We start from the raw sequence: 26,192 nt of genomic DNA, 5'->3' as shown, positions 1-26,192 counted from the left end.
CAATTCTCCATTTGCAGAGTTCTTATTTACATGATTATTGTAAGGTAACTTATTTTGCCAGGCTTTGAGCAGATCTCCTTTTGTCTTATATTTCCATTATATTTCTAGTCTACATATTGTCACCCTGGAGGATTTTTTGAGCTTGCTAGTGTTCCATTAATTATGTAGTATATTGCAAGGAGTAGAGTTCCCAGCGCTTCTCAAAAACAGTACTGCTAAAATTAAACCATCTCTGCTAGAAGATTGCTTTACATTAAGAACTACCCACCATCTGCTGTGCAGGGATTTGAAAATGTGCTCACAGGATTGTTTATATTTTATCTAAAAAATATAATATACTATGTGTGTAAGCACCTGTAAAACCTATCATTTATACAAACCTCTTCTTTTATTATTTTTTGTTTACATTATGAGATTCACCATTTCAAAGAGTCTTCTCCTCTTCTAGACTATCAACAAAGTACTTGTTCAGTATGCTGCAATTATTTCAAGTTACTTCAGCTCCTATTGTGATAAAGAAAATGTGGTGAGTAAGAAGCTGTGGCTCTTTTCTGCCTCAGAAATTACCTTAAAGTGACTTAGTGTACCTTTTGAAAATGTAATAATTTTATATGAAAAAACATGAATGGAGGGAGGTCAGCATGTTTTCATAGCTGCTTACAGTGATTTATAAAAGCTGTGATAAGTGAAATTAGTTAAGAATCCTAGTTAATAATTTCAGTATCAAAGCTATAAAATAATTACAAAATGGCTACAAACATGCCATGGAAACAGCCTAATACTATGGTGAACATGGTGAATGTCTCTGCATCTTCTTTTCTCAAACAGAAGAAAATACCTTTGTTTAGGGCTTTCACTTTGCATTGCCTTGCCTCTCTGTATCAGTTTGTGCATTGGAGAGTTTCTAAGACTGCTGTTCCCTGTGCAGGGAACATGTGCAGAGGTTTCTGCCTCTGCCACTCTCTGTGCTTTACCCCTGCAGGGGGGAAAAGAAAATTGGGCTCTTTTGTTGCCTCACTGCTTGACAAGGGAGTCCCTAATGAAGGACCAGATTGCCATGGACTCAGAAATAAATGAGATACAGACACTAAAGATGTAGTTGAGCAAATGGAAACATTTTCAATATTTTAACGAGACCAAGAAAAAGCGTTCTTGGGACCTGGCTTTTCAATATCATTGATGTTCAATCAAAGCTAGTTCTCCCATGTCAGGCAGCTTTTAGCACAATGTGTGCTGTATTTAGTAGTGTTTAGTTCAGCTGTACCAAGCTGCAGGTGGATCAATAACTGCTGCCCCATCTTCAGGCTGTTTACCTTTAATGGTGCAGCCCTCAGCCCATCACAGATCTCAGCTGTCCTTGTGTCACATCCCTGTGCCTGACATCTGCCAGTGCTCAATATAATTAGGGGCAGTGTGATGGTCTAGAGGTCACCAACATAAACACAATGATGGGATTTAGAAAGACATCTATTGCAGTTAAATATCAAATATTGGGAGTTCCTATTAATTTAATGTTAATATTAAATAAAGCTCACTGATTTCTACAAGAAATTAGTTATAATAAAGCATTGAATCATCAAGTCTAACTGTCTGTGTAGCCTTTTGGCCTATCCAATGGGATTTTTTATTGTTGGAGTGAATAATTTCTGAAGTCATCCTCTTATACCTATCTTTATTAAGGCTTTAGATGAAATTAATCTCATTATGAATGAAAGAATGGCTTGGGCTGGAAGGGATCTTAAAGATCACGTCCTTCCACCCCTCTGCTGTGAGCAGAGACAACTTCCACTAGACCAGATATAAAGTATTGTATCAAATGCCTTTGAGAGACATAACTTTTTTTTTTTGCCTTACATGCATTTGTCTTAATAAAATTCCATTTGATCTGGTAATTTCACCTACAATAAATGTTCACCTACGTTGAAATTGATAGAAGAGATTAAAATTAATACTTTTTATTATTTAAATTAGAATTTGGCACTCTTTTTCAAATCAATGCTTTTATTATTCTTATTAAACACTACAAAATATGCACATAAACTGTTCAAATAAAAGCATATCAAAGATGCTATTCATAAAGGTATTTTTATAATGTAAAAACAACCCCTTATCTTCCACCTCGTGTCAGCATTTACAAGCAAATGTGAGTTCCGGTATTGTACTTATCACTCACTTTTACCTGTTGTTGCATTTGTCTGATTCCTGTAAACTGCTGCACAGACTATTCTGAAGGACAGGTGATAATGAAATACAATGAGAATATTTTTAAGTAATGTTCTTTACTTGACAACAATAGTAAAGTTTTCCTTGATCCAAGGGAGGCTTAATCTCTGAAAGAGCCACCTGAGCCAGCCTCAAAGGGAACTTTGAAACTGCTTCAGTGTGAAGTATTTCTCTCATAGCTTCACTACATTGCCAGATGCATTTGCATTTGTTTGGAACAAGATGTTATATTCAGCTATATTCATTATATCCCCATCACAAATCATAATTCTCCTAACTATTGACTTGTGATATTGCAGATAATTTCCAAAATAATTCATTTGTTACAAGTCAGGTGATAGTACAGGAAAGGAGGATACAATCTTAGTGATTGTAAATTGATAAAAGGTAGATAGAAAAATAGAAGTGGGGTTTGTGAATTTTTCAAGAGGTGAGGAGAGAGGTGTCATTTCAGCTGTACAAAGCCAGCTACATTCTGTAGGAGGATGAGCAGCATGCTTCACTGGGAAGGAATAGTCTGACTGGTAAGAAGTTAGACCAAATTTCTTTTTTAATTCTTCAGTTGAGAAGTACTCTGACACCAAATTCCTATGAGAGTAATGTATTAATAATTAAAGCTAAATCATGTTATTGATCCCATCATGTTTCAGGTCTACATTGGAACATGTTATTAGCTAGAAAGGTACAAAGGAGTATCAATCACTGTAATCATTCCATCACCACACTGTTGTTGAAAAAAGTCTATGTGTTTTATTGAAATACCCTTCCTCAGTGTCTAAATTAATCTAGTCATGCACTAGAATACACTGGCCTTGGCCAGCCACAGTTGTTTTAGTAAGTATTGTCTAATTCCTTCATTGTGCACCATAACAAACCAGTATATGATGTCATTTAAGTACACCAAATTCTAGTAACAGATTCTTTTTCCCTGATTTCTGTAACTAACTCCTTAATTTTATTGACATTTCACTTTTCACCTTATATTAATATAGAAATTGCTTTTGCAATGTCTTTTGCATAGTGACTCCTTCACACAGTGTTCTGTCTTTAAAAAAATTAGCTTAAACAGCAAAATTTCCAGATTAAAATAATATGATTGCAGAGTTCTATTGCCTAATTTATTCACCAGCTTTTCAAATAATGCAAAAATGCATATTTCTAAAATCTTATTCTGTTACTAGCAGAACTGCCTCTTGATTTATTCAAATACTTAAGCATCAGCCATTGTCTGGGTGACAGTGTTGTCACAGTTTTCTGCAAAGCCTGGGTCTAGCAAGCAGTGTGGCAACCCCTTTCCTGCAGCCTATTGTCACTCTCAAAGCACTTTGATCATTGCTGCCTCTGCTCTCCACGGGATGATGGTGTGCTACTTGCATTAATCCACCAGATGTAACTGTAATAGGTATGACAAGAAACTACCTGGGATAGCTCAGGATGTGGAATTCTGGGATCTGAAACCTGTCCAGCTGGCTGGGAGATGGTATCCAGTTCCCAGCACTGCTCTTAGTGGGCACTCATGGGCTGAGCAGGCAAAGAGAAGGGTCAGTAAAGGAGGCAGGAGGGGCACAACTGTATAAATGAAGATGGTCTTAGAAATCTTTTCCAACCTTAATGGTTCTATAATTCTGTGAATGGTGGGGCACAATCTCACAGTTGATGCTCTCTCTGTAGGCCTGCATCTTGATGAACAACATTCAGCAATTAAGAGTCCAGCTTGAGAAAATGTTTGAATCCATGGGAGGGAAGGAGGTGAGTCATATCTGTTTCCTGGTTCATTCAAAGTTCCTTAGAGATCATTAGCACCATGTTTGCAACCTAGTCAAAGCTTTCTACTTGCAAATATAGTCAAAATGTTTTAAAAAATATTCTTCAAGACCTATTTACTGTCCTGACAATACTGGAATGACATAATGCTATTTCACAGACACATGCTAATGATCTGTAATGTTCTATCAGCACTGGGTGTTTTGTGTTGCGATCTGTAGTGCCAGCTTTATTTTAATGTTTGTATCGGACTATACTTTGCTTTTTATGTATTGGTACGTTTTGTCTGTAATGTGTCATTGTCTTTGTCTAATGCCTTTGACTTGCAATCCACTGAGCAGAAGAAAGAAGGAGAGAGATTCTCTTATGAGGTTTGTGATAGTAAGCATCTTTTATTATTCCTGACCGTATTTTCTAAGGCTAAGAACAGTCACATTTTCTACTTATTTCCATTGATGCATTTGTGTAATTCCCTAAGATCTAAAATCAAAAAGAGCTATGCTTGGGCATTCAGCTGACACTAAACTGGAAAGTTTCACTAGGCAGATAGTGTAAAACCTTTCAGAGTTTTAAAAAATCTATAAAATATTTTAAGTGCACTTTTCAGTATCTACAGGCCTGCTTATATGCAAGATACCATTTCGCCAAGAACTGTTATTCAACAGTTCAAAACACCCTCAGCTTTACCCCCTTTTTCATTTCAGAAGATTTAACAGTGCCTGAAGTCCTGTCCAACAGTAAAAGGACATAAACAATGCTTCAATACCTTCCTGACTAGTCTTTTACTGTTCTGAAACAGGATGAAGAAATTAATATATCTTCAAGCCACAGAAAAAATCCTGTCTACTTGTTGAAAAGCAATGTTTAGAAAATGAATATCCTACCCATATTCAGTATCTGGCTTTAAAAATAAGTTATGCCTACATCATTCTCTTCCTTCTTGAGGCCGTAGCTTGATAGATTCACAAAACTTTGATCTAATGTGGCCACACTATATAGAGAAAACTGGAAAACACAGCATTTCACATTTCCACATCCACAGTGCAACCCTGCAGAGGTGAGATGGGTCCCCTGTGCAGGACCTGTAGCCTCCAAATGCAACTACAGCCAGAAACAGCTCCCTGAAGCTGCCACAGCAAAATTATTTCCTGCTGCAGATAACAGGAAATAAACTTCTTCAGCCTTGTCACTGCAAATTTCTTACAAACTTTGAAAATAGATATTCATCATCCAGAAGTGACTGTTTTTGTGGTTCCTGTTATACCCTTTTCCCTCTCTGAATATTACAAGTAATTTTGTCCTCCATGCTTTTATGTTCTGTGCAAAGTACTTTTGTATTAGGTCTTGGATCCAATCTTAATTTTGAATGTCATGATTCATGAAAACAGGTAAATGTCCATAAATCAGGATAATGACAAGAGCAGAGGAAAGCTGAGTCACATTTTACATGTATTTCTATCTAATTATTTTCAACCAGAATATTTCTTTGAATCCCTATAATGTCCCTTTTCTGTAAGAAAATATTACAGTAAATTCACGAATACAAGCCGCACGGAATATAAGCCGCACTGCTGGTGTGTTGGCAACATTGTTGCCTTTGTTAATAGATAAGCCGCACCCGGAATATTAGCCGCACTTTAGTTTGCAGCGAACTTTCACAAAGTCGTCATTTAGTAACACAATCGCGGGATCGCCGGGACTTACTGGCTTACTGCCGACCTCGGAAACATTGTTTCCAAGTGAAAAAAGACACACCCTTTATTTACAAGCCGAAAAAGACAGGAACAATAGTGTGGTCATTTTGTGAGCATTCCCAATGGATCCGTGTTGCCTTTAAACAGCCACTTAGCCACGCAGGCAGGCAGCTGAGCTCCGAGCGGAGCCACATCTCCGTGCTGGCACAGGAGCGGCCGTTGTAGCCCTCGCAGCCGGGCGGGGGGAGCGGCCGTTGTAGCCCCCGCAGCCGGGCGGGGGGAGCGGCCGTTTTAGCCCTCGCAGCCGGGCGGGGGGAGCGGCCGTTGTAGCCCCCGCAGCCGGGCGGGGGGAGCGGCCGTTTTAGCCCCCGCAGCCGGGCGGGGGGAGCGGCCGTTTTAGCCCTCGCAGCCCGCGGGGGGAAGCGGCCGTTGCAGCCCTCGCAGCCCGCGGGGGAAGGGGCCGTTGTAGCCCCCGCAGCTGGGCGGGGGGAGCGGCCGTTTTAGCCCTCGCAGCCCGCGGGGGGAAGCGGCCGTTTTAGCCCTCGCAGCCCGCGGGGGAAGGGGCCGTTGTAGCCCCCGCAGCTGGGCGGGGGGAGCGGCCGTTTTAGCCCTCGAGCCCGCGGGGGAAGGGGCCGTTGTAGCCCCCGCAGCCGGGCGGGGGGAGCGGCCGTTGTAGCCCCCGCAGCCGGGCGGGGGGAGCGGTCGTTTTAGCCCTTGCAGCCCACGGGGGGAAGCGGCCGTTTTAGCCCTCGCAGCCGGGCGGGGGAAGCGGCCGTTGCAGCCCTCGCAGCCCACGGGGGAAGCGGCCGTTGCAGCCCTCTCCCTGCGAGCCGAGTGGCCGTTCTACCCCTCTCCCTGCGGGGAGAGAGGCTCCCCCAGCCCTCTCCCTGCGAGCCCAGCCAGCCCCGTAGCCGCACAAGACTGAAAACACTTTAAAAAGTACAGAGAAATATCACACACTTTTATCGAACTGCCGAGGTAACTCGCCGAGGTAACTCACCCCAATAACAACCCCCGCCCCTCAGTAACGCCGCCATCCACAGGCAGGCAATAAGCTGTTCTCTGATTGGTTCATCGTCGGAACAACGGGAAACCATGGATTTCAGACTGTTTTGGCTCGGGACTGGACCAGCATGATACTAGGTAAGGGCAGATATCACATTTTTGTCCATAGATTAGCCGCACCGGAATATTGGCCGCATTTCCGGGTTTCCACCAAAATTTTAGTCTTCTTGCTGCGGCTTGTATTCGTGAAATTACTGTAGGTTTTCATTTGCTTCTAATGCCTTATATACTTTTTTTTTAAATTAGGAATTTTTCGTAGCAATTTTCTCTTAAAAGTTCTTATGACTTCTCATCCTTTTTGGTTTCCTTTTGATATTAATGAGGATGAATTATTATTAAGGTTGTTACAGTATCAAAGCAGAATTTCCTACAAATATGATGCAACACACAACCCACAGAGACAATTTGGATAAATACTTCTATAATCCCTTCATTAAATGCCTTAAGTGCATCTCTGATTCACAGTCTGAGAGAAAAGATCTTAAAAATACATTCAGACTTTTAGAGCAACTTCTTGAAGAAAAGTACGTTCATGTTCAATTTTTTTTCACCCATATCAAAATGCCACTAAAATCTTTGTCCTCCAATTGGAATACTTATTCCCCTCACTATTCCAAAAGCACAACTGCTAATGGCCAATTTGGCTCATTGAACTGGTACTTATAAGAAACAAAGCCAGCCATAAAATCTGTAAGCAGTTTCCTTGAAGGGAAAAAAACAGTTTAATATTTCACTTGTGGAGGGCATAAAAGTCAGATGATTTTCAGCAAAATAATGAGACCTATTTCAGTTGAAGCAAAACTAATTCTAAGAAAAATTAAATGCTGTTAATCTCCTCAGTGTCACACTGTGAGCAGTATGTCTTTCAAACTGTGCAGTCAAAATAACCACAATCAAGCAGCAGTCCCTCTGTTCAGAGGAGGCTTATTGCACATTGCAGGCAGGGAGCTCTATAAATAGAGAAAAAACTGGTTTCTAAGATCCCCCACCATTAAAATAAAATAGTCTGAACAAGATGAGCTTCTCTATTAACTGTCCTCCTCTGCTGCAGCAAAGCAGGGAGGGTACTTACAAATCATATCAATGAGAACAGTCTGCCATGAGAAAGAGTAGCAAAGTGCATCCAACCCACTGTTTGTTTGGGTTTTTTTAAATCAAGTCCAAAAACATGGGAACAGATCATCATCGTAGAATTTTGGTTTATCTCCTGGGTTTTTTTCATCCAAAAGGAATGCATACATTTACACCAAATTTTTTTTCATGTCTGACAAGCTGGAAGCTGATAAAAGAGAAAGGAGAGAAGCCAAATGCCTGTTTTGCTTTATACCAGATGACAGAACATGGCAAAAAAGAGTTACAGCAGTTAGGATCAAAAAAAAAAGGTGTAAAGCAAAAGGAGGTTGTTTATGTATGACAAAATTATATTAACTGTAGATAAATTATATTCCCACTTTGGTAAATTCAGTTCCAACTTTACGTATAAAGCTTAGGAACTCCTATAGGAATCTGTATGTGGCCTTGAAGACTTTGTTGGGGTGACAGAGGACTGGAATCCAGCAGAACAGTTCTGAAGTGTCCATCTTTATGTCTTGTACAGAGGCCCAAGTGCTTTTCAGTGTGCTCAGAGTGGTGGCAGCCAAACATCTCACATCTCACTGTCCCAAGGGTAATGTCTATCAGAGACAGAAAGAACCACTGAAGTGATGGAGCTGATAAACACCTGTATCTTTGCTAGATATACAGAAAATATGTAAAACTGTTTTCTGAACAGAAGTAACCAGGCAGTCCCAATAGGAAACTATAAGTAATTAGACCCGTGAAATTGCAGATAAATGGAATTCAGATTAGAGAGGTTCCATTTAACTCATGCAAAAGTAATTTGCATCTCTGTAGTTTCCTGCAGAAACATCACCAAATTTGCAGTTAACAAGATTATGTCCATACTAGTGCACATTAAATTGCAGCAGGGAATACCTCAATCTAACATATTGAAAGCAACCAAATTCATCAGATTTTTAACTCAAAAGAGAGGCTTGTCTGTATAAAAAAAACCCACAGTTTTAGACAGGCAGAAGTCGGAAACTGTGATGTTCAAATATTTCATTTTTTTTCAGCTGTTCAGCAAATGTGTTCTCAATTTTTGTGCAGCATTCAGAAAAAGTCAAAGTTCTAATTATCTCTTTGATAATACATAATCAACAGATCTTACGTAGTGTGCCAACAAATTTATGAGTATATTCCCTTGTGGGTAAAAATTAATTCTACTATTTCAGAACGTGGTAAAATAACAGAAATATGAGCCTAGAAAAGCCAAGAACATTAAGAATTGATAGAAAAGTATGATTTATATATTATTAATGAAATAAGGTTGCTCCTTTAAAAAATCCAATTTTGACACCTGAGCAACCTACCCCAATGTAATATAAGGCTAGTCCCCATATGCTGTAAACTGTAAATGGAATCCAGAATACATTTGTTCAAGGGATTAATGCATTGTCTTTTCTCTTTTTGTGCTTAAATTAGGTATGGTACACTAATGGCACTCATGACTGGGTTTTATTGTTGTTTTGTTGGGTTTTTTTTTTCCCAAAATAATCTGCTCAAGTAGAGCCTTCTCCTTTTAGTTTCCTGAAACATATTCAGAGAAGTTTGTTAGTTTTCATTCCTTCTTCATCAAACTCTGTGAAGCAAATGAGACTTGAAGAGAAAAAGAGAAGTCCCCAATACCATAAATACTTCATTTTCATGTCTGTGTATCCCTCCATGACACCATCTCAGATGCTGATCAGCATTGCCTTTGGTCTCACTTCATGCTTCCATCCTAGCTCTACCATATCAGGAAAAAGAAGCAGGTCATGCTGTGGCATATTTGGATGATGCTGGAGGACAATCATTAGCACACAGAAGGCACATGATAAAATCAATGAAAAGTGCACATTTTAGTTCTGGTGAGACACTCAAATCACCATAATTTCCAGTACCTAAAGAGAAGCAGCATTTAAAAATCTTGCTGACATCTTAGTGACGCGGCCATGGCCAGGAGTGGAGCCCTGGCCGGGCAGCCCGCATACCTCTTTGTGTCCCACTCCTCCCGTGCCACCCCATGATGAGCATGAGCATGGGTACACACAGGCCTGGAGGCCCTGCCAGATGCCTCCAGCTGTGCACACACAAACTTGTTCATGCAATTTGTGAGCACAAAGCCTCTAAAATGTTTAATAGTTGCATGCACCCTTCTATAACGTGTGTAATGTCCCCAATCTGGCATTAGCATTTAATCCTGTTTTGGCTGGACTAAGTTCAATTCCAGGTGAATTTAGCAGATGCATTGTGTTTTCTGGTTATCACGACCACCTCTGATAGAAAGTACCTACATTGACCTCTGTAGGCTCACTAACAAGATGATTCTCTAGTTTGTGCATGATTTGCTAAGAAATTTTGAGTCTTCTGCTTGCCTGGTATTTTGTTTTCCTTGAAATGTATCATGTTCAGTGTGAATGCTTGTGCTTCAGTGTTTATTAAATGTTTATATTCTAGTGGGGTTTGTATGTATCCCTCCAAAGAAGACAGTATAATTCCCTAGTAAAATGCATTTTCTGGAAAAATCTTTGCCTCTGATAGTAAAGTTTTAATTTGTTTACTAATATAGACATTGCAGTAAAATTAGCTTTTTAATTCCTGCTTTTCATATGAAGGAAAGCAATCACTTTAAGTGTTATGAACTGTCAAAGTGTATCTGCCAGGGACACTACTAAGATATACAGAAGCAACAGAAGTTCTTTCAATGCAGAGTAATTCAAAACTAAATCAGTAAGTAGTCACAGTAAGTACTTAGAAAAATAAGTAAAATATGAGTGAACTTCTCAGATTAGAAGAGTGCTACACAACACTGAGTATCTTCTAAAGGTTGTGTGGTAATTCCCTGTTGTCACCTATTCCAGGTTCTTGTCAAAACCTGTAGTGAAAATCTTGAATTTTCCATTATTTTGATCCACACATAACCTCTAAGGAGATAAAGAATTGTCTAAGATTAAAACACAGTAGATCATTGCATCTACTTGAGCTTGCTTTGCTGTAGAATTCCTGTGTAGTAAATTATCCAGTGAGCTGTGACAACTTCCCCTTGTCTCTGAAGTGTGATTAAAAAAAGTGACCTGGTGCACCACAGTGCTCTGAAGCACCAGAGGAAAAATAAGCACCAAACACTACTCATGCAGTTGAAAGATAGAAAAACACAAGTAGAAGCAACCCTGATTAAGTATTCTAAATGTGCAGTGTCCTTTGAAATTGTCAGAAGATCTGTACCTGACCTTGCTGCAGAACAGAATCCACAAATTAAGGGTTATCATTGAAAATCATTCCTTAACACTGTGATGTAGACAGCTGAAAGACCTGGAACATCAGCTATTAATTTACATTCAGCTGTTGATCCTGGTGATCATCTATTATATCCCAGAATGGGTTCTAACTATTTTTCCTGAGTGCTAAAGATCAGGGAGAAGAAAAAAAAAATATTCCTTTTCAATTTGAAAAAGAATCCATAGCAAATAAACAAGTTTGCTGATCCATATCAATAGGGTATCTTTTTGATTAAATATCTAGGCATGCATCCTCATCCCTGTAAATGTAAAATTATATTTCTCCCCTGCATTAACTTTTTCCTATGTTTAGAAAACCTTTATCAGAGCATCAGAATGTGTTACTCTGTGATTGAATTTTGTTTGCCCTAATGGATTTTAGAACCAGCAGTACTGAAATTTGATAAAGTCCCTTCCCATATACTCTGTCAGTAGAATTGGCATGGATCAATTCAAGCCATCTTTTTCAGTGCTGGCTATTCTAATTTTACACTGCATTATGGAAACATATGAAATACGGAAACAACTTCAATGCAAATCACAAAACAAAATACCAATAGTAGTGAAATGTACAAAAATAATAAAAATATGGAAACATCTGTATTGCTGTTAACATGAGCACTGACTTTTCCTTCATCCTTCTCTTGGTGTGCCTTGTTGAATACCCCTGACCTGAACATGGTAGTTCTCTCTTTGTGACTACCAACACAGTTTCCACAATCCAACAGAAAGTCATTTCTCAATGGCACAGTTTTGATTCCTATCAATGTAAATATTCCCTACTGTAATCAAATATTTTTCCATACTTTTTTAAATGGTAATTGTATTTCGAGGCCTACTAAAGCAATTCTGTGTTGCAACAGGTGTTTCCACATTTGGTTTTCCATAGTGCAGTGTATCTTTGAACATAATTCCTAATTCATTGATTGCAATGGAAACCCCAGAAACCTAGTGTATAAATAAAATATAATGCTATTTCTCTCTTTGCAGTTGGATCCTGAAGCTAGTGTTGCTCTAAAAGAACTTCAGGTGAAACTTAGCAATGTATTGGATGAACTCAGTGTAACGTATGCCGCAAGGTAACAAACCCATTGTACTGCAAACCTTAGAGGAATATTCCTGCTCAAAAAATCTCCCTCGTTGATGAAGTCTGGGTGGTTATTTGGATGATCTGAGGCATGGCTTGCTTCTGCCCTGATGGAGTGGGGTGTGTGTGTGTGTGTGTGTGTGTGTGTGTGTGTGTGTGTGTGTTTAGACTCTGAAACAAATAACAGTAACCTCGCTGTAAAGACAACTGAACTTCATTTGTGGGCATGAACGTGTTACAGAGGTGAGCCTGATGGCTTTTGTTCTGCTTGTTGGAAAGCAAAGTCACTGGTTTTTTCTTGCCTGATGCTATGTTAAACTTTCCTCTCTGCCATGTTTATGTTACTTCCTGAGACTGACAGCTCTTTCCAAGTGGCCTGCTTCAACCAGGGACGTCTGCCTGTGTTTAGCCAGCTTCAAGGGGTCATTGTGAAGGGCCTTCTTGGGTCATTTGCTTGCCTGTGGCTCTTCAAAAATTGTCTACTGAGCCTTACTCTTACATTAATCAGAGTGCACACTGCAGTCCTGAATGAGTATGGTACTGTGCCAGCAGTGCTTGTGGTATAAGAAGTAGCAAGTTACATTTGCTTCAAATTAGAAAGACATTTAAGAAAGAGGGATTAGTGCTGCAGTGGTGCTCATTAAGCAAAGTCTGTAGTTGCTTATTTAATCCATTGATGGGCAGTCTGGGGGGACAGTCTGCTTATTTCTGAGCATGCTTAGTTTGCTGTATTGTCTTGCTGTACTTTTGCTCCCAGGCTCTGCTTCTCGGATCATTGACAGTGCATGAACATTATTTCTTTCCAGGGCTTCTTTCTGAATGAGCCAACTAGGTTTCTGCAACAGCAAACCCAGAATAGCTCAGTGTAGGATATGCTCCAGATAGCTAGAACATTCCTCATGGGTCAGTTTATTGCTTGGGTCTGTGAGGTTAACAATGTTGGAAAGATGTCTAATGTCAAGAAAGGCAATGCATTGGTTTGGCTTTTGTTGGAGGAACTGGTCCCAAGAATTTCCATGAGCAGTTTCACTAGCTGCTCATGTTGTTTTTATCTATGGCTTTAAAGTATATAGGTAAGTGTACTTCCAAGTGCATTTGGAAAACTTTCTGACTTTTCCAGTGATTTCACATGGAGGTTTGTTTTCTCTCTTTACAATTAGCCATGCTACTGAAACAACTCATTGTTTCTTTTCTCTCACAGTAAATTCTCTTTTACTTCCTCAAGTTTTACCAATTTATCTTTTTACTTAGACATGCCCCATATATTTTTGACTTCTGCTTTGCATTTCTGTTCATAAACTAATCCTAAACCATTTCAATCCATCACAAGTGAACCCATAAACCAAATTACTGTGTGTGCAGAGACTCTTCCTGCCTCTCAACTGGTGACTGATTAACTGCTGCTCTGCTTTGTGTCAATATGTTGCCCAAAGATTATCACATCAATAGCACTTTAAGGCTGTCAGACACTCAACCAGATCAGTTAGGAAACAGAACAGTTTTCAGGAAAGCTGAGCAGGTACAAACTTGAGGAGAAAGGATGTGTTCAAAGTCACCTTGAAGTGAAAAAGATTCCTCCCAGGAGAAAGAGGCTGAGTGCTTCTAAGCAAGGGGGGTTTTGCAAAAGGATATTTTAAATAGTCCAAGTGTTTTAACTCTGTGTAGTTGCAAAGAAATAACTGCAACCTTCTGATGGCACTGACTGTGTGAAATCTGGAAAAAGTCAAATGGAGCCAAAAAGGGCAGAGTCGGTAGAAGTTTTTGATTTTTACCTCAAGAATAATATTAAAGCTTGGTTCCTATTAACCATCAAGAGAAAAATCATCACCTGTTTGTATCATTCTTTCACACTAAAAATCAAATCTTGAGAAGTTGTTTCTAGCTGGTAGTCAATCACATCTAACCTATAGATTCTGATACATCTTTTACTTTCGGAAAATAAATATCTGGCACACCTACAAGGGTATGAAAATTGTGGCAGAATGGAAGCAAGGCAGGGAAAAGATGAAAACATGGCATGAATTACTTATATGAGCTGTGATCCTCAGTAGAACTTATTTTCAGACTGTAACCACAGCATCTTCAATTTTGAACATTGCATCATTGCAGAAAATATTTAAGTCTTTTTGCACCATCATCCACCTGATGCAAAAATCACCGTTATTGTTTTCTCTCCCTGAATTCTTTCATCTCCTTTTTTTTTTCATCCTATAGTTTCCAGTTTGTTATTGAAGATTGTGTAAGACAAATGAGCAATGAGCTGAATCAAATGAGAGGAAATGGGAATGCAGCAGCCAATAAGAACAGTGCAGCCATTGATGCTGAGATTGTGCTTCGGCCTCTCATGGATTCCCTGGACAAAACGTGAGTGTGGCACCCTGCTTTGTGTGGCAGGGAGATTGGTTTGTGTGGCAGACTGGTTGGTGTGGCAGACTGGTTTGTGTGACAGACACATTGGTTGGTGTGGCAGGCTGGGAACTGGATGCTGCAGTCAAGCACACTTGGTTTTACACTGAAGCACTGAAGCAAGCTGATACCTGGAAGCACTCTGTAGTATTTTTAATATTTCTACTGTTCACTGCATGCAGAATCCCATGCCTAGCCTGCTTACTTACACTGAGCAATTTTTTACGTAAGTTACAGGCTTGTCTTTCCATGTCTTGTCTTTTTTTGAGTCATTGAAAATGAGCCAGAGTCTCTCCTCCACAAGCTGTGTTATGAAGATTGTGCTGAACAAAAGAACAAAAGTAATTCCCATACTGAAATTGTCTGGCATTTGTTCTAGGATTATACCCAATGTCCCACTGTTTACTGATATGCACCTCTGTGTCACCAAAAACCAGGTCATCATCTAAACAGCAGCTTGAATTTTTTTTATATTTAGTAAAATGCTAAGTTTTGAGAGGATGCTCCAAACTCATTCTGGCTTCTGTAAGTAAGCATAACTTAGGCTATCATCATTCAACAGTGGCAAGTTCTGAAAGGCCATGTGCAGCACAGCTGTAAGCACATTGATGTCCTTGGTCATTGGTGCTTGTCAAACACCAGTGGCCTTTTGCTGGAAGTGGCTGGGAGGACAAGCACCGAGCCTGGCACTGCCCCTGTGCTCGGAGTCTGCAGTCACAAGTTACACACCCCTTTGGTTCCCTACATGGGTTTTCCCCAGCCAGAAATTTTCAAAATGAAGATGGAAAAGGTGCTCCAAAAATTTAATTTTACTGTAAGTAATAGATAGCAAGATTGCTCAGACATGTCAGTACATAGAAATAAATGTTTCCAAACAGTAGCTGGGAATTTGCATTAGCTGTCAGCAACCAGTTCTATATCCCAGTAGAAACACAAAACAAGAGAGACAGTTGCTCTTTATTTTTAAGGCATAAACAAATTATATACTAAAACTTTAATTTAGGGGTGTGGGAGTGCTAAATTGTATCATCCATCAAACTTTATAACTCATCATGATTTTGCATTTTCAATAAATATGCATCAGTGATATACTAAGCATTAAATTAGGTAGTGAAGATTTATATGAGTTTGTGATCTGCAAGTCTTTTTACCAAAAATATTGACTGATAATATTGCAAAATAATTTAGCTACTGAGAATTTTTTTATTAGTAGAGAAAATATAAGTGTTAATGGCTATTAATCTAAGCATGATAGAGCACCTCTGAAGCCTTAATGTTGGTTTTGGTGACTGCTTTGTGGTTTTGTTTTATTCCAGTTTAAGTGTCTCTGCAAAAATCTGTGAGAAGACAGTTCTGAAACGGGTTTTGAAAGAGCTCTGGAAGTTAGTCTTAAACAAAATAGAAAAACAAATTGTGCTTCCACCACTGACAGACCAAACTGTAAGTGTTCCAGAGTAATTCTCAGTTGATATAAAGGATTGTCATCATGTGCCTGATCTGGTGTTGCCAAGGGCTCTGACACTATCCTGCCTGTACCCTGACCCCAAGGATTACACCTGGGCTGCAGGCAGTGTGTTACTTTCTGGTATCTCTTAGCTGGTCGGGAAGACTTCACTCCTTCATTTTACTGCCTGCCCCAGCTCAGAGCAGTTTTTGTGAATTCAGTCATGTGGAGAGATGCAGTCGTGCTCTCATACAAAGGGTTTTAAATCTGATTTCTCTCTCAGCTTCACTGTGCACAGTAACATGAAGAGTGCTCCTAGTCATGTCAGACATTCAATCACCTCAATTTTTGTAGGTTTGAGAAAGCCAGGGATGCCCCATCCCATCCTCCAACCCTGCCTGCTGTGCCATTCCTCATCTTGAGGCAGCACTTCATTAACATCAGGAAGCTTAAGCCAAATATAGCACTAAAGATTTGGTGTGTTTTAATAGCACACTTGACAGGAGGTCCTCTTTGGGCAGAACTGCATTTGCAGCCTGCCAGGAAGAGGGAAGGGAGCTGTACTTACACACTGCAAGCTGCACAGGAGATTTTGTGGGGCATGGCCTGAAGTGAACTCTGGTGGCTGAGCCCAGGGCAACACTGAAATCTGATCCTGTCCAAGGATCACCAAAGAGAGCCTGGCTTGGATGTCTTTTCATAATTGCTTTATTTTCTTTTTTTGGGTTTGGTGTTTTGTTTTTTTCTTTGCAGGATTGGGATAACGTAACTCTTAATGCTTCTTGTTTTCAATCTTGTTTAAAAAAATTGACCATTTTATGACAAACTAACCATGATGGTGCCACTGTGTGCCTTTGGCAGCTTTGCTGTTACACATCCATGGTACCACTTCAGCTGCTTATGGTCAGAGTCCATAAGTTAAAAGTATATCATTAAATCATATTATAATATATTGGAGATGCATGAAAGAATATTGCTGGATGGGCAAGAAAATCTCTACTTGAAAATGTATAAATGGTGCAGAGATAATAATGAATTTCCTGAACTATTAAAAATTCTAGAGTAGAGCCGATTATGGCCAGGATTCCAGTCACTGAATTTGTTCATATTTACTGTCATCACCTTGTTAACTCTGCGTAATTAGAAACAACCTCTCTATCAGTAAGTTTCAAATTTATGTTTCTGAGGTCTTTAATGTTCTTTTCAAACTTTCTGTGCAAATTCTATCTGCAAATACAGAGATAGCATTTCATTGGGTAACTGCATTTTCCATCACGTGTTAGGAGCATTTATTAGATTTATGCAGGATCAATTATTCATAGGACAATCTGTGCAGAGGTGAGTTTCTTTAGTGGTAGCCTCTATAAAGAGTGTTTCTGGCAGGCATTGTGAACTATTTTCATTTATTTACTATTGAACACATAATTAAAGAAAAGCACTGAAAAGTAGGATACTGTGAGAGATTTTCTAGCCCTGAATATTTCTTTCTGTCTGAGGGTAAGAGGTACAGGCACAGGCATTCAGAAATTGAGTTTATATTTTCACTTTTATATATATATACACACACATATTTATCTTACCATTCTCACTACTAAAAAATAATGAAGATTTAAGCTGTAGTTCTATATTACATTTTTTCAATTGAAGCATTTAGGAAGCAAAATTATTCCTGGAAAATGAAACTCTTTGGAACAGAAAGTCTAATGAAAAATCAGTCCAGTGTAAGTTGGATGAACCTTTTTTCTGAAATCCAGATAATCAGAACTATGGCCTGCTGAATGGCCATGTAACTGCACTGGTAATTATATTGCTTGGGGTGATAAAAGATGTGAGGATGGAATTATAGTAGGATTCTGTTTGTCTGAGACAAATGTGTAGGCATTGGCCTTTGGTGTCCTGCCAGGATTTGGCTATTGTAAAATATTGCTTTAACTTCATAACACTTCAGTATCTTTTCTTTTAGAAAAGGCTCTGGCTCACAGTACACCAGTTTTACTTAGCTGAGGTTTCCTGCTACACAGGCTTTTTCAGGTTCCTCAGGGCTGCTCACTTCCCAGTGTGATTGTTCATGTTAGCTCAGCACCTGAGAGCTGCACTTAGGGACAGACATCTCACTGATACACACTGAGAACAATCACAGCCTTAGCTTTCAGTATTAAACACAAAATGAGACAGCAGAAAGGAGAACACAAAACCACTCTCAGCAGAAAGTGCAATATTTGTATCAGCTCTAGGATACTGGAGGGAATCTTGCTGCGGGCATTCAACCACTTGGCCTTATCAACTGAATGAAAATGTGTCTCCTGTGCAACTGAAACTTTTATTTAGCTTTGCAAAACGATGACTTTGGCCAATGTCCTAGCAGAAAATAAGATTGTGTTGACATAAAAAGAAAACATGTGTTATGAGTCTGTTTCCTTAATTTTCAATGTGATTACAGGGGCCCCAGATGATATTCAGTGCAGCCAAAGATCTTGGACAGCTGTCAAAACTCAAGGTAATGGAGCCAGATGAAGCCATGAATGGCTTGCACTAACAGAAAAAAGGAGGAAATATTAGTGACTGTGAGGCCAAACCTCATTCCTCATTCTTGTTCTTATATCGTATAACAAGATTGAATATGGCAGGAACTAATCAGAGGTGAATAATTACTGTACAGTTTCATCCAAACCAAGTTTTGAATAAAAGACTCTATGCTTATATGGTAAGTGATCAGTACATGGGTCAAGAAGCCATCATTGCACAAGCAGGCCTTACAAGCATTAAACATCACAAAAAGCAAAACAAAACAAACAAACAACAACAAAAAAAGGGTATCTTTGCTTCTGTAACCAGTTCCTTTGAGGTGAGAATACCAGTAATTTTCTTTCTGTGGACTATTTATGAGCACTGGAACATAGTATGTACCTCTGCAGAAAAGTCTTCAGCACTTCAGTGCTGGAGTCCACTTGATGGACAGCAGAGATGTTTGATATTGATGTCACTTGTTTGCCAGTCAATTCTGGCATTAGGATTTCAGATTTGTACAGAAATGTGGTATTTGGAGCCTCTATGAATGACTTTTCAGTTTGCTGGAGGAGTTCAAATATTACCTAAGTAATGTGGACTGTTTATTTCAACAAAGATTTAACAGGAATGTAGTCACTCCATGTCTAACATGTTCTAATAGGAACCCCTCTTTATTTTAAACATAGGGTATTAACTAACATCAGGTTTATTAATAAAATTAATTACTTCTATATCATCTAATTTGGTAATTTTAAGTTAAATTTTAAGCTTTCCCCCATCCCCCAAAACAGAGAAACAATGCATCCTAGGAAAAGAAGTAATGCTCAGTATGAAATAGTGGATCTGGTTCTCTACAGTCTGTGTTTTCAAGAAACAACACAATTGCTCCAGGTTATAATTTGTTGTGAAAGGATTCTGAATTAAACCCTGTTAATCATAGTCCTTGGGGGGCATTTGGTGGATGTTTGTTTGTTTTGCAGAGAAGAGATATTCACAGTATTGTCTCTCTGAAAACCAACTGCAGTCCTGTGTTGCTTTGCAGGACCATGTGATCCGGGAGGAAGCCAAAAGCCTGACCCTGAGGCAGTGTGCAATAATGGACGTGGCACTGGTTACTATCAAGGTACAGCTCTCTGGGCTTTCTGCTTCTGCTGGAATGCCCCAGAATGACTGATGGCTTTTAGATAAAAGGCTGGAGACTTTCATACACTCTTCATGGATTTGCTTTCTGAAGTCAAAAGAAGTCATTAGGAATATTTAATATATTATAAATTAACGTATTATTTAATTTGCTTATCAGCCTTTTTCACATTAACCTGGATTATTACTTGGTGTAAATAATTTTAAAGCAATCAGTTTCTAGAATAACAGCATATTTTCCTGTCTGCTGGGGAGAGGCAGCCCATCAGGAAGGTAAGGAGGCAGCTACTGAAGTATAAAATTGAAGGTATAAATAAGAGGAAATACTTACGATCAAGTGTTTTGAAATAAACAAGCAAAAAGCAACAGAGGGGGCTCCCAACTGCCATTTTTTGCATCGGTAGTGGAATTGGCATTTATTTCAGAAATAAAAATAATTAGAAATTATTAATGTTGTGGAAACAAATCGAACAAATTGAAAAATTGAATAAATTGTAAGTATTCTCCCAAAGCAAGCCATCTGAAGTAAAGTATGTGAATCTAACAATTTTCCTTTCAAAATATTTATTCTAAACAAATAAAAGCTGAGAAAAAATTAAACCCTTGCCTAAATTTCCAGTGCTTAATGGCTTACAGATGGATAGATAGGTATTGACCATTTTACTAAAAATGTCTAGATTTGGGGGGAAAATATAAAATAGGAAATTCCCTTTTTAATTCAGCATCCTTATATCTGTGTGCTAAATTATAATTGTTAATTCATAGCATTCATTAAGTGAGCTAAAGAATGCTTCCTGAGAAAACTCTTTTCAAATTGTAAGGCAATGACTGTGTGCATTTTAACTGCCTGCTGTACTTATAAGCTGATATGGCAAAATCATTTCCAAAATACTTAACAAATAACCTTAATCATGCAGAAATTTGGCTTACACTGGTAGAAAGACAAAAAAGGCAAACTTCATAACTCAAAAAAAGAAAAGACTGCTATGTTTATTTAGGAATGCAGTTCATAAGTTTAATGATCAAAATACAGATTTTTTTTTTGTAATGCTTAGTAAATACAGTTTATTTAAAAGCAGAAATCATGGTTGCCCAGATAAGAATAGGAGAACGGTAAAAATGGCATGCTGTGTGTGTTCAGAAATTGGGTAGCTGATTATGGTTTTGCAGGGAAGGGTATCTCTACTTTGAGTCTTTTGTATTTTTCCTTTCATTTAATTCACTGAGAAACAATCATTATTTAATTGTGGATGATGTTATTATCCTTTGACAAATATAAAATAAAGGAATATTTTTTAATCTTAAATATAAATAGCATATCATCAGTCTTTGTATTCTGTAAGAAGAACCATAGGAATTTATATAATTACGTAATATTTTTCAGCTTAATTTGCAAATTACAGTTAGGAGAATTGGCTTTTTGGCCTCAGTCATCTCAGACTGAGTTCTCTGCCCCCTCATTGTATCAACCCAGAGACAATGTTCATTGATGATACTGTCCCAGTTCCCACTGTGCACCAGAGACCCTCTGCAAAGAGAAACCAGCACCCAAAGTGGGTGTGTGGCACTTGGCAGGTTTGGGCTGAGGCTGCAGTGGCTCCAGCACTGATTTCCATGCATTTGACCTCTGCCCCTTGCATTTGTCAGTGTGACTGTCAAACCTCTGGGGTCACCTACAAACCTTGAAACAGCTCAGAGTGGCAAGAGAAGCAGGGGAATGATTTTAAGGTTTCTTTCTCTAAGGAACAGGGTAAAAACAGATCCAGAATCTGTAAAACTCTGTTTACTCATTATCTTTCTGTATTCCATTCCATACAGTAATGGTACGTTCTTATTGCTGGTTTTACTTGTCAAATTTACCATTTATGGGAAAAACAAAAAAAAAAAGTTAAAAACTGAGGAAAACAAGGGTGAGATGTCTTTGTTTCTTTATACAGCTGTTAGCTTTCAGGGAGCTTTCAGCTATGTGTAGCTACTGCAGAAAACAGTACAGAACATTTTACTGGGAGACACAACTTCAAAAAAATCCCAGTAATTGTCAAAATAGCAGGAAATATTAACAGATTTTAGCACTTGCTTAGAAATTGATTATGATTTTTAGTGAAATCATGACTAAACTCATGAGCAATTAAGATGAGAGATTTATTTGGAACATATTTTATGAAATAATTTCCCTGTGCAGATACATATTTTATATAAGTGTGTAATGATGAGAAGATAGATTTATACAGAACCTTTTAAACTGTCCCCATAGTATTACAACAATATAAAATGTTGCAGCCTGATTACTTCATATCCCATTTTGCTCCTGCAGATATTTTCTCCCTTTAACAGTCAGTAGAAAGCAATACAGAAATGTAAATAATAACTGTTATGAAACACTTATGTTTCATCTCCTGCAGGATCTTGAGAATTGGAAAGTGAAATGTGTGCACTAATTGCAAAGGGCAGATGTGGACTGTAGGTCTGAGCTGTCCAGATAAGCCTGGAATACAGCATTTAGTGGAACACAGCATTTAGTGGAGAGGTGTGTATGTGAGCTGGGATGTAGATACTGCATCTATTCCTTTGGCAACACTGCAAAAAGGCAGGGACAGTGATTCTGCCTACAGCCCCACACTCCCTGTACAGAGTGGACCAATATTGCATCTCATCAAGTAGGCATTGTGTTCCTGAAAAACATTGTTTGTTTTTACTAATTAATGGGAGCTTTATTGATCTTGAGACCTAGAACTGTAGTGGTGGTTGCAAAAGGCTTTGCAAGGTGTTTGAACAAAATGAAGGTACGCAGCACATTTATCTTCTCATTGTAGCCTAATGTGTATTAATTCATCTAGCACTGTCCTGTAAAACTTTGGGAAAAATTCTTCATTGTGAGAGTAAAGAATTTGTCCCCTAATTTTTCTGAACTCAACTTTGGGATTGAAAACGTAATATAATACATTTATTGATATAGTTTATCTGTATATTGTTTACATAGGCTGTATGGCATCAAAATCATAAGCATATTTGTTTTTCCCAATCTAGCTGTGCCAGCAGAACAGTAGTCCTCTTCTCACACTGCTACTCAAAGACTTCATACTCTAGAGTATTCTCTTTTTTTACAAAATTCGCTTTTCCCTGAAAAGGAATATATCCTTTATCTGTGCTTGTAAACCATGCCTTCATTTGAGAGGGACTTGTGATGTTTTGAGGTTTTTCAGATAAAGAATTAAAACTCCTTCCACACTCTGCAACCTAGAAGAATGCTTCAAATAGTTTTCTAGTTTTGGCAAATGAATATTTCAGATCATGAAGAGGAAAATCAAAATTTTGTATATTTTTTTCTTCCCCTTATGCTTTTTTTTACCCTTGGAAAAGAAGCTTTTTTACTAGAGATTATGACAGTTATCTCAAATGCTATAATAAATCTACACATGCCTGTTGCTACTCCTAAACATTCATTTCAGAATTTGACTTCAAGTTGTATGTCTGGAACTGAGGCCTTTTTTAATCTCTGTGAAAAACCATATTTTTCATTTTAGCAATACTTCCATGCTGGAGGAAGTGGGCTGAAAAAGAATTTCCTGGAAAAGAGCCCAGACCTGCAGTCCCTCAAATACGCTCTCAGCCTTTACACACAGACTACTGACGCCTTGATAAAGAAGTTCATAGCCACCCAAACTTCTCAGAGTAAGTGATCTGTAAGGGACATTCAAATGCATCCTATTCTATTTTAAATGTTCTAAATTATTGATTTTTCCACCCCCTATGGTATTTTAGAGTTTATTGACACAAATGTGATGTTATTGATGTTATCCCTTCTCTAATGCTGTTGTTGGAGCTTATCTGAGCACTGTTCCTTTAGGGGCTTGTGGCTGCACAGCAGGAGCAGTTCCTGAGCTCTGGCTGCACACTGGACACCAGGGTTATTTGTTGGAGCACTGCACACATTACATTCCAAGCTGAATGTTTTCTTCATTCTAGAAACCACAAATTTTTGCACAATAGTAATCTTGACTGGATTTCGTTTGAACACAATGAGCATTTTTTAAAATTACTTTGTGTCTTTGGGAAAAAATACAATTTGCTGATATAATTAATTACCCTGCTTCAGCTCGTAAGAATCAAGAAGTTTTAACTGGACAGTAAAACTGGAAATCAATTGCTTTTACTTCTGAAGTAAAATATTTTACAGTATAAAAAGCATGAAACATGAGTTTTGTAGCTTGTCCCAGTATTATTTCCAAGGAATTATTTCCTAAACTGTTTCCATATTAAAACTGAGATCTCTGTTGATAACTTATATATTATAAATGAGAAAATAGCTATAAAACTGTAATATGTAGGAAATAGAGTCTTTACCCACCCCCCCACCCCCCCAAAAACCAAAAATTAGCAATATGGATTCAAGCAGAAAATTGTTACTTGCTTTTATTTTTTGGTTGTTGGTTTGGGGTTTTTTCCCTGTATTTTGCTTTTCTTCAACACATACCTTCATTGTAGCTTCAGGAGGAAAGGAATAGTTAAGTTGTAGCCATTAGTGATCTTTTATAAATCCTGAACCACAAAGTTGAATTTTCTGATTTTCATCATTGTTTCAGCCTGAGGTCTGTGTTCATTTCTGTGCACACATTACCATGTCTCTGTTTGCACACCAGTATTGTTAGAAATGTAGCCACTGGGAATGAAACTTGAGGAAAAGTGACTCATAACTTTTCATTATCCTTTAATGCCTCATTTAAAAGAATTAAATCCTCATCTATTATGATCTCCAGCCTCCCAGCTATAACTGTATCATTAGCTTTTAGTTAAAATGACCCTGTTTGCACATCAGAAGCTTTCTCTGGAATATAATCAGATTGATATTTGGCCACTTTTTTTCACATTGCCAATCCACAATCAATAGACAGTTGGATATAATTAAGCCCAAAGCAATGTTAAAAATACTGTAAAGAAAGCATATATGGTACAATAACTATATCTGTAGATAGAATTGGATGCTTGGTTTCCCTGTGATGACTACAAGAATCAGATAATAATCAGGCTTACTTTTACCTACAGGTTAAAGTAGTTTCTCACTCACCAAGACTAAGCTAAAGTTTTTCTAAGAAACTAAAGAGCAAAAATTTCTCTGACTGGCATGAAAAGGAGGAGTTAACTTTACACACAAGCAGAAAGCCTAAGGCTGGACTTTATGATCTTGGAGGTCTCTTCCAACTTTAATGATTCTCTGATTCTGTGATAATGGCTCTGTAGAAGTGTGTTATGGTCCTTGATACTTCCTGTATTCATGTTCATCCAGGATAACATTCAATTGGAAAAACCAAATTATCCAACACTATGATCTGCACAGTTTCTAAAGAAACATGATGGCTTGAACCAGAGTTTTGTTTTCCAGCCTTTGTGCCCACACATTCCTAAAGATCTTGGCAACAAATAAATTTGCATAAAATAATAATAAAACCATTCCTAACTTTTAAAATGGTGAGTCAGGGATTCATTGTTTTTCTTGTGGTGGTTTCACCTCACTAAATAGTTGAAAGCACAATTCCTACTGCCTTTTTCAAATGCACAATGAAATTAACTGCTGTAATCTTACTCTGATGATTTTTCTTTTCAAAGCACCACTGTAGATCCTCAAGACTCTTCAAAACAGACAGGTGTTGGAATAAGGAAGTGACAATGAGGAGTGTAATCTGGCATAACTTTTTCAGTAACAACTTTTTAAAAAAATTTTCTCGTGAACACAAATCTGTAACCACACTATGAAAATAAAGGATAAAAGAAAAACATTGTCTAATAAATAAAGATACAGACAGTACAGGTACCAGATTAGCTTTCTCAGTGCCATAACTTATTAAATACCTGCCTTTCTGCCTGGCAGAGGAGGAGGAAGAGGTTTCTCTTCAACTGTTATCCCAGATCGGCCACACACTTTCATTGTGTTTGTTTGGAGATTAAATCCTGTGGAAACTCTGATCATTACAGATTTTAACATAGGTATCAATAGGATAGTAAGAGGGATATAATCTATGACTGTCCCTTTGTATAAACATTGCCAGGAAATAAGCAAAGCCTGCTAAACTCTTGTCCTGTTTTAATCCCAACCCAGAAATGTAAAACATGCAAAGCAGCATTTTCTTTTGCAGTTAAATTATCAGTATTGTTTGATGGGAAAACTTTTTATAATAATACACAGAATGATTTATAAACTAGTAATGAAATTTAGTTCCACCTGTCTGAGCTTCACATTTACTATTACCCAGAAAGGATTCAGCTGATTCTGCAGTGCCTGTTGTAAGCACATTCATCTGGATCAATTTTCTTGTTCAGTCCTACACCAGTGCTGTCACTGCCAAGAACCATTCCATGGAGCAGGTCACTTCTAGAGTCTCTAAATAAGACACTGATACAGAGCTAAAGGATTTAGCAAAACCTGAAGGTAGTTAATGAGGAGAACTGCATTCCAAAGCCTGAGTGATCAGTATTTAACAAACTCTGAGGTCACTGGTACCTCTGCA

General features: G+C 38.3%; 1 protein-coding gene across 3 annotated transcripts in view; it reads left to right on the top strand.

Moving 5' to 3' along the window:
• UNC13C (unc-13 homolog C) overlaps window positions 1-26,192 on the top strand; it is a 141,219-nt gene that overhangs the window by 104,802 nt on the left and 10,225 nt on the right. Inside the window, exons 23-31 of one of the 3 annotated variants that reach the window (XM_033070292.2) lie at window positions 449-526; window positions 3,895-3,972; window positions 4,329-4,358; window positions 12,095-12,183; window positions 14,406-14,555; window positions 15,914-16,037; window positions 18,482-18,538; window positions 19,592-19,672; window positions 23,214-23,361. In XM_033070292.2, coding sequence (XP_032926183.1) covers window positions 449-526; window positions 3,895-3,972; window positions 4,329-4,358; window positions 12,095-12,183; window positions 14,406-14,555; window positions 15,914-16,037; window positions 18,482-18,538; window positions 19,592-19,672; window positions 23,214-23,361 — 835 coding nt within the window. Of the gene's footprint in view, window positions 1-448; window positions 527-3,894; window positions 3,973-4,328; window positions 4,369-10,441; window positions 10,474-12,094; window positions 12,184-14,405; window positions 14,556-15,913; window positions 16,038-18,481; window positions 18,539-19,591; window positions 19,673-23,213; window positions 23,362-26,192 lie in introns of those variants that run through there. The other 2 variants (XM_033070293.2, XM_033070295.2) reach the window with 2 other exon arrangements.

This window comes from Catharus ustulatus, chromosome 12 (genome assembly GCF_009819885.2).
Source record: "Catharus ustulatus isolate bCatUst1 chromosome 12, bCatUst1.pri.v2, whole genome shotgun sequence".
In the NCBI taxonomy this organism is placed as follows: Eukaryota; Metazoa; Chordata; class Aves; order Passeriformes; family Turdidae; genus Catharus; species Catharus ustulatus.
Note: the sequence above shows the minus strand (reverse complement) of the source record. Positions and strands in the feature narration are given on the sequence as shown.